Source organism: Wasmannia auropunctata, unplaced genomic scaffold (genome assembly GCF_000956235.1).
Source record: "Wasmannia auropunctata unplaced genomic scaffold, wasmannia.A_1.0 LD335155.1, whole genome shotgun sequence".
In the NCBI taxonomy this organism is placed as follows: Eukaryota; Metazoa; Arthropoda; class Insecta; order Hymenoptera; family Formicidae; genus Wasmannia; species Wasmannia auropunctata.
In genome coordinates, this window is record NW_012027735.1 from 1216 (window position 1) to 11143 (window position 9928).

The 9928-nt window shown below is 34.2% G+C and overlaps 1 protein-coding gene across 1 annotated transcript; it reads left to right on the forward strand.

Moving 5' to 3' along the window:
* Positions 1–5190: 5190 nt before the first annotated feature.
* LOC105457727 lies at positions 5191–7789 on the forward strand. Its single transcript, XM_011702564.1, has 4 exons — positions 5191–5518; positions 6119–6235; positions 6398–6775; positions 7134–7789. Exons 1-4 carry the CDS (start codon positions 5341–5343, stop codon positions 7490–7492), a joined length of 1032 nt encoding a protein of 343 aa, XP_011700866.1. The 5' UTR covers positions 5191–5340; the 3' UTR covers positions 7493–7789.
* The last annotated feature ends 2139 nt before the right edge of the window (positions 7790–9928 follow it).

A 9928-nucleotide genomic window follows, 5' to 3' on the forward strand; every position in this document is an offset into this window, starting at 1 on the left:
TGCTTGCGTGCCGATTTTATTATATTGCATGTTAGACATATGCAAATACAAATATCACTTACCAAATACATCAGCCGCGACACTCCTCGTTCCGGAGACGATCTTATGTTCGTTGCGTTCTGAAAATAAAAAAAAAATACTAGCTATATTAACGCTATAAAGGCGAAGCGGCTTCGTCTATCGCACGACGCGGCGGCGGCGGCGACGCTACATGTCTTGATTTTCGACCGAACGAGTATTGAGAAATACGCGTTCGATCGATTCATCAGCAAGTGCCGAATCCGTATTACACAAATTAAATGCGAGATTACTAATAAATATTATACTTACCAATGAAGTGAATCATGGCGTCACTTGTTCCGATACGTTCCGCGTTCATCGCGTTCTGCAAATAAAACATGAATGCGATTAAAATAGTGCAAGTGTTTCGTTTCCAGCATGGTCAATTTCACGCGCAAATAGCGCCACCGTACGCGCTGCGGCGGCGTCGGTGCAACAGCGGCGCGAGGTGACGCCGACGCTATACACATTTCGATTTTCGGTCGAACGAGTATTGCGAAATACGCGTTCGGACGAACATCAATGCTTGCGTGCCGATTTTATTAGACTGCGTGTTAGACAAATGCTGCACATACAAATATCACTTACCAAATATATCAGTCGCGACACTCCTCGCTCCGGAGACGATCTATCTTATGTTCGTTGCGTTCTGAAAATAAAAAAATATGCTATTAACGCTATAAAGGCGATGTGGCTTCGTCTATCGCGCGACGCGGCGGCGGCGGTGACGCTATATGTCTTGATTTTCGACCGAACGAGTATTGAGAAATACGCGTTCGATCGATTCATCAGCAAGTTCCGAATCCGTATTACACGAATTAAATGCGAGATTACTAATAAATATTATACTTACCAATTAAGTGAATCGTGGCGGCGTCACTTATTCCGGAGCCGATCCGTTCCGTCTATCGCGTTCTGCAAATGAAACGTGAATACGATTAAAATAGTGCAAGTGTCGTTTCCAGCGTTGTCTGTTTCACGCGCCAACAGCGCCACCGTACGCGCTGCGGCGGCGTCGGTGTAACAGTAGCGCGCGGCGACGCCGACGCTACATATATATTTCGATTTTCGGTCAAACGAGTATTGCGAAATACGCATCCGATCAATCTTGCATCTAATCAGTGCGTAATATAGATTCAGCATTCGAACTCTGATTCGGTCGAATGCGTAATCGCAATACTCGTTCGGTCGAAAATCAAGACGTGTACCACCGCCGACGCGTCGCCCGCGCCACGACGCTTGTTTCGCGTAAGCTGACGGCACGCGGAACGAATTACGCCGCTTCACTATCTTAGTTATGCGTTTATCCATATGTTCGCTGTATGTAACGTACGCCATACTTATGGATAAATGCATAATTAAGATAATAAAGCGGAGCAATTTGTCCCGCACACGGTCAGCTTACGCGAAACAAGCGTCGCAGCGCGGGCGACGCGTCGGCGGCGGTGGCAACGGCGATAGTGCGGGGATGCTACATGTTAAATAAATGCAAAGTCCCACTTACCAATTATATTAGCCGCGACGCCTCTCGTTCCGAAGATGATCTACCGCGTACCGAGTTCTAAAATTATAAAAAAAGAAATGCTACTAGAATAGTGAAGCGGTTTCGTCTGTCTATCCGCATTCCGCGCGATCGACTTCGCAGTTCGCGTGCCAATGCGCCACCGTACGCGCTGCGGCGGCGTCGTGCAACAGTGGCGCGCGGCGATGCCGGCGATGCGTCGGCGAGAGTGGCGTTAACAGTGGCACGCCGACGCTATACACATTTCGATTTTCGGTCGAACGAGTATTGCGAAATATGCATCCGATCAATCTTGCATCTATTTAGCGCGTAATATAAATTCGGTATTCGAAATCTGATTCGATCGGATATGCATAATCGCAATACTCGTTCGGCCGAAAATCAAGACGTGTATACCGCCATCGACGCGTCGCCCGCACCGCAACGCTTGTTTCGCGTAAGCTGACGGCACGCGGGACGAATTACGCCGCTTCACCATCTTAGTTATGCGTTTATCCATATGTACGCTGTATGTTAACGTACGCCATACGTATGGATAAATGCGTAATTAAGATAGTGAAGCGAAGCAATTTGTCTCGCACGCGACAGCTTAACAAGCGCCGCGCCGACGCGCAACGCTGGACGCGGTGAACAATTGTGGCCATGCGAGCGAATTAATTATATAAATTATGATTTCGGATCAATTTTCAATATTGAATCTTCATAATAAATAAGAAATTATTCTCAGGAGTAAATTTTTTCAGTATGCTTTAAGATTAATTTATATATATATCGAGATAATTCATTTTAATGCTTGGAAGCATTAAAATAAAGCAACATAAAGCAATAAGCATTCATGATGAAACATAAAATTATAGAAAAGAACATAAATTTTTTATAGATTACATGTATCCGCTGATCCGCATAGCAATTTCCTAGCTCCCTAATGTATTCGTGTTCATCCATTTTTTTGCAGCGTATGAGCTGAGGCTGTACGTATCGTCGGATCATTCCTACATAATGCGACGCAATGTGACGCTCTCCCAAACTTGATGCCGACTCAGCGCACTGCCGGACTGTCGCGCGCGCGGCTCGTACGCGCCGTTTATATAGTACCCCTACCTCGCGCTCCAGCCGCGAGTAATGAGCGCGCTGCAGTGCCGCGCGCGCCGCACTCCAAGCGCTCTGATTGGCGCGGCGCTAGCTCACGAGTTTGGTATATAAACGAAACGCTAGCGGGTAGAATGCTTCTTGTTTGTGAGACTCCGTCGTGATCGCGTCGGCACTCGGCGCGCGGCGCGGCCGCATGAAACGTTCGTTCTATAATCTATAGAAATAGAATGACTGATGTTCGCACATGCCTCTTTTTGTCAAAGTCAACATGCACTCAATGTCTATTTGTAACGTAACTTATTTCTAAATAAATAAAACGGAAAATGATGTTAGATCCTTTCTCGCCTATTTCGCAGCGTCGGAAATTGTACTCAATAAAATTATATCTGCAGTGAGAACCGAGCTGCGATCCACTTGTTGCTGAAGCGCTCTGATTGGCGCGGCGCTGGCTCACGTGTTTGGTATATAAACGAAACGCTAGCGGGTAGAATGCTTCTTGCTTGTAGGACTCCGACGTGATCACGTCGGCACTCGGCGTGCGGCGCGGCCGTATAAAACGTTCGTTTTATAGAAATAGACTGATGTTGGCACATGCCTCTTTTTGTCAAAGTCAACATGCGTTCAATGCCTAATTGTAACGTAACTTATTTGCAAATAAATGAAACGGAAAATGATGTTAGATCCTTTCTCGCCTGTTTCGCAGCGTCGGAAATTTTACTCAATGAAATTTTATTTGCAGTAAGAACCAAGCTGCGGTCCACTTGACGCTACAAATGCTTTGAAGCGTTTAATTTGATCAATCGGAATAAAAAGAATTTTATGGACTGACCAATCAAAAAATGCCTCGAAGTATTTGTAGCGTTATGAGCGGCTATTTACGTGGGACCATCAGAATTCCCGTACCAGTATAATAAGCACCAGTATAATAAATGCATTTTTTTAATTATTATTACGTAGCTACATTTTTTTTTTGACATTATCGATAAAATCATAACGTCGAAAATAAATGTGGTTCGAGTATGTGCTACATCTACAAATAAAATGTGTAACACGTTATAACACGTACCTTTAACTCCTACCAGCTCTAGTAGCACGGACACGCGCATATTTTATTTGGGATGTAGCACAGATGTGTACAATTAATAAATTTACAGTATAGAATACGTATGAAATTCATAAATGGAAAAAACCAATTCCATATTCAAAACATGCTTATAAGCTATATGTTAGTGCGCCAACAAGTCTAAAATTCTGTAATAGGATTCGTATATCTTTACCTCACTTTTATCAATAAATGCGCTCAATTATTTCTATTTCTGAAATTCTAAACAATATACAATTTTTTTTAAACAATATACATGACACGGAACAAAGTTGAAGACTGTGTTACTCGTCGGAAATATTCGTAATCTGAAAGAGGACATGATTTTCGAATGCGCAATTTTTCGAGAATAAAATAAAGCCTTAGCAGTCTCAAAAAATGGATGTAGCACGCACCACAAATTGTATTGTATACCCGTATTATATACCCGCGATTTAGAAAAATCAATGTTGCTAATGTAGTTTACATCCACTTTTTTAGGGGCCGTCAGTGCACGATGACATTTTTAGGTAACACATGCAAAAAGCCGTCATGTCCTCTTTCAGGTTTCTTTCTGATTACCATTGACTTCTCTTTGCCACCGACAAGATATTTTAAAGATCGTCAATCCTGAGCAAATTTTTATGACTCGTGACCAACAAAGAAGGCCGATAGGAATTGTAAAGTGTTAATGTTATCGATTATTGACATAAATTTGCAAACATAAATAATTATTTAAATAATATGTTATTAAAATCATAATTTTTTATGATATAAATGCGTTATAAATAAGTGCGAATACTTGTAATACTATATTGCCGCAAAATTACAATTTTTTGCTATTGTTACCATTTTTAAGGGTAATTAAATACGAATGGTAATTATAAAAATGTTTTAAATAAAGTTTTAAATAAAATTAAATAAATTAAATAAATTAACTGTTAGCAAGTTGTAAATATATGTACACATCTAAAAAAACATTGGTCTAATAATAAATCATAAAATGAATATTGAATTATTAGCTAATTGCTTAAATTCTAGCAATTGCTAAACAACCACGCTACTCTCATAAGGTTGTCAGTCTTCAATAGTATCTCGTCAATGTCGTTATAACGACAGAATAATCTTATAAAAGCTCGCAATAAAAAATAATATATAAAAAGTATTTTAGTAGTATATAATATTTTAGCAAACATATTAATATTTTTTATTATCTTCAATTAAATGTTTTGTAAGAAGTCTTAAATAAAATATTTTCGAAAAAAAGCTGATGTTAAGAAATTTCTTATTTTTATGGTTTATTCAAATGATAGATTCAAATGATCCAGTATCTTTCAAATGATAGATACTGGATTGCCGAATAACAATTCGTTGATAGTCACGGTATGTTTACTTGATATGATAAAGGAAATTAAGGACACAGGTTTGTGTACAAACTTTGAGGGAAACCGTCCGTCGACTTCTCATTCGTAGCATTCAAAAGCTGAATGGATCACCGAACGCGAACATCAGTCTTAGCGTGAAAAGTATTAATGTGAAAACGTTTTAAGTGTTTCAATATATTAATTACGTGTATTCAGTAATCATGTCACAAATGAATAATAGTAAACTTAATCAAAATAATAAACGTAGACGTGTTACTGTGGATACCGTACAAACAAGTACGCCAATAACACCGTCCGTAAGGCACAATGTCACCATAAGCTTATCTGAAATCGATACAGCTTCTTCCTCAAGTGGAGGTAGAACTTCCCAGTTACAAGGTGAGAAAATATTATAAGTGCATAATTACCTCATAGAACATATATTACTGGAAGGAGAATTGCCTATACCGTCCATGCATCGAGCTGAAGTCAACATCTGTGCAAGAGAGAAAGGTATAAAATCCCAATTGTCTGTAATGCGCATGTGCCATTTAATCCCCACTTAGCCTCGTTTTTCATTTTTTTTTAAAAGATTTTCGAATAATAAGAAATTAGGCAAAACAGGCTGAATGGCACATGCGCATTACAGACAATTGGGAATTTATACCTTTCTCTCTCGCATAGATGTTGGCTTCACGTTCAGCACTCTATTCTCCTTCCAGTAATATATGTTCTAAGATAATTACGTTTTTATAAATTTTCATTCGTATTATACATGAACCATTTTTTGATAAAAATTAAGTCATTAAGTTTATACTAAGTTAAATATTCTTTTCTTTATAATATAATAATAAATTATAAAATTTAAAATATAATTTATGTTAATTAAAGTTAATGAAAGTTTTGAAAAAGATATCTTCAAATAATTTATTAAAATAAATTATACTATAATTTTGTAGTATAATTGTATATACATACCATTAATTTAATTTAATCTAGATCTGGTAAAGAAGCACATAAAACACCAGCACACGAAGGAAAAAGAGAGACCAGAGAAACGAAAAATAAGAGACTCTGATCTATCTAGTGATTGGGAAAAGGAAAAAGAATTAATTAGTAAGTGAACCATATTTTAAATGGTTTATATCAATTAAAATTGAGAAAAAATATAGAATTTTTTATAGGACTTTTTATATTAAATAATGTTGTCTTCAAATTGTACATTAAATGGTAAAAAGTATAAACTGTGAAACTAATATATACTTTTATAAATGACAGAAAAGCAAAAGAAAAATTTAAAGAGTCAGAAAAAAGCCACAAAAAGGGAGAAATTAGTGACAAAAGACACGGATAGCGAGTGGGAAACTGAATTGGAAAAGTCAGTTAACAAATTCTCAATAAATTCGCGAGGATCTACCCGGAAGAGCGATGATTGTATAGTACTGTTTAAGGATCCGTGTACACCGGAGAAAATTCGAGATGTGCCGTACACGTATAAAGAAATTCTGCTTGAATCACCAATTATACAGTCCTCTAGAAGAACGCTGTATCTTTTAAAAAAAGATAATATACTACAAAATGAATTGCTTCCGATTAATTTATTACCGGCGGAAGTACGAAATCCAGAAGAAACAAGTGAAGATGAAACAATATTCGGTATATATTTTGCGTTAAATAGGTTTTTTTATCAAAAATAATTATCGAGATTTAGTTATACAATTGATAATTGTTTAATTTTTCAAGTTTTAATTTTATTTTTACTTAAAAATATCTCTCTTATCGTTACTTATGTTTTAATCATCACTGATCAATTTGTTTCTTTTATTACATATATTATTTATTATGCACATATATATATTTTTTTTTATCAAATAGATACTATACACATCTGTATATATTAATTAACGTTTTCAAAATGTTTCTGCAATTTTATTAAATTTTTTATCTCTTCTATGTAACACTTGATCTTTTAATGTTTTATTGTATATTATATATAAACAAATTGTTGTTTTAGACAATAAAGGCAATGCAGAAATACATGTTTCATTACGCGAATCGGAAAAAAGTCCGAAACAAAAATCTGAAAAATTTGCCACATTCAAATCTCATTCAAAATTCCCGAGAATAACGAACAGCTTGCGTCAGAATCAGCCTGTCAAAACATATCTCGGAAAAGTTTCTCGGCATTCGGAATTATCTGTTACGCAGTCATCATTGTCACCAATTAATTACACGGATTTTATGCGAAGACTTCCTGATATTCCTAAGGAGATAGAAAGTCCAATTCCTCCAGGGATGATACGGTGTTATGGATATTACAATAAAGCTTTGAGAAAATGTATACTGACGAGGAAGTTTTTCTCAGGAAAATGAAAAACATAAAACTAAAACTAACGAAAGAAATACGAGAAAACAGAAAAGAAAAGTGAAAGCATCCCGATCCACATGTACAAAATAATGTACATGACGAAATAATTGAAATTGTTGAAGATACAGACTGAATTAATTAAAATTAATTGAGATGGTAAATAAATGTCTTTTCGTCAATTTTGTCACAAACAAAGGGTTAAAAGTTGAAATTATTTAAGAATTTTCCTTTCAAAAAGTGTCGTTTAGAAAGGCTAACCGATATATTAATTAAATTATATTCAACTTTATATTTAATATAGAAATTTGTATACATTAAATTTATTTTCTAATTGTTTCATATGCTCGTGTATATTGAAAATTATTAATTATTATTTATTATTTAATTACAATTTATATTTTCCAAGATATCTATAATTATTTATAATTATTATATATATCAGTATCTTTGAATTGTTAAACGATGCGTTGAATAAATGTAATAAAACATTCCTTTAACATACATATATTATTAAAAGAATATGTATAGTTGATATATTAACTATATCTATAAGAAGAAACTTTGTTAATTTCATGTTAACATAATTTTTCTATATAATAATTTACGTTAAATATATGTTAAAATGTTACTGCAATTATATTTATTGTTTTCATTATATCCTACATGCTATTGCAGATACTTGTTGGCAAAATTGAATGCATTTAAATACGACTCTCTTTACTATAGAAAATTGTAAAACTTTTATCAATTTCTTTCCTTAGTACGCATACACAGAAAAGATTATAATATTTTCATCTTTCAGTTGGAATCTTATTGTTTAGCATAATATTATGACTTGCAAATAAATATTAAATATAAATAAATATACATGCAATATATTAATATTATTCTGGGTCAGTAATAAATATAGTTAACTTACAATCAGATGCATAAGAAAATCATTAATTGTTCTATCTTTTTAGATTTATATTTAAAAAATAAGCAAAAATTAGAAAACAGTAATCATAATAGAATCATGATATACATATACATATGTATATCATATAATACACTTATATACATATAATACACTTTGCTTGATAGTAACGTTAGGTACAATATAAATTGTATTAATTTTTTTATGCTTGTGTGTAACGCGATACAAAATTATTCGAAATTATTTCATTGAAAAGCATTATATATAGGTGACTTATTGTTACTTTGTGGGAATTATCACTATTATTTGTAGTATTTTTACATTTTTTGCCAGCACGGTATTTGACGGAAATATAACGTGCTGCTAATTTTCAATACTTCTGGTGATATTTTTAGCTTGATCCAATCAATTTCTACGCAAGTGAATCGATTTAAAAATTTGTTCCGCCTTATAAATATTTTTAAAACAATTTTTACTTTTTGCCACCGGTCTTAAATTTAAGATAAACTAGCACAGTCTTTGTTTTTTTGCGAATTGGCTAGAACAAAAAATCGGGATTGCAGCAATTAATTAGTAAATAAGTAGCAAGTAATTTTTATATAAGTTGCATTTGATTGTGCTAAATTGGTTGTGCCAGCTTAATAGATGTAATTTTTAATAACATAGGCAACGCATTTTAAAATTAAATTATAGTCTTATCGTTGAAAAGATAAATATGTTCGAGCGAATCTTACACGTTCTAAAATTTGTCTATATTATTTGCCGCTATAGGTATTGTTTGCTTCACGAATGCAGATAATATATAATTTTTGATATACGTTGAAAGATATGTGCAATGTTATATTTAATTATTTTAATAAAAATATCCGTTCTAAATTTGTAATTTAAAGCCATATAGTTATTAGTTATATAAAATATGTTATTGTCAATCGCAGTAATTTTCAATATAATCTTAAATATGTTATAAAATTAAGAACATTAATAAATTAACGACCAACGTAATATATTACTGATCTACATAGAGCGGATAAGCTGAAATTGCAAAGTTAATATGTTACGTTTTATTATTATTATCTATTTATTGTCATTTCCATTGTCTTTATGATTAATTTTATCTTTAAATATTGTGCGATAAACGACTGTGATATATTATTGTAATTATCATATTCGAGGAAAGTGTATATTTTTGTAAAGTTGCGTAATCGGTTCGTTCTTTTGCGACAAGCCTGCTGTTTGTTCAGTTTCTCAACCACAATTGTGGCGCCGAAAAGATCGTTTATTCAGTTCGCGAAATGTAATCTTGCATGTCAAAAATGGTATAATTTCCGCCGACTTGCATTTATACTGCTGTTCGACAAATATTGAATTAATAACGGTTAATTCGATTGGATGTCCTTGATAGACCGTTTTCATACAGATTGATTAACGCTTGATAAATTTAATTAATCTGACGAGTTCTGTTTTGCCGAGCTTACAAAGATTAAAATATCATTTTTCATTTGTGGATTCGCGAGGTAACATTTCC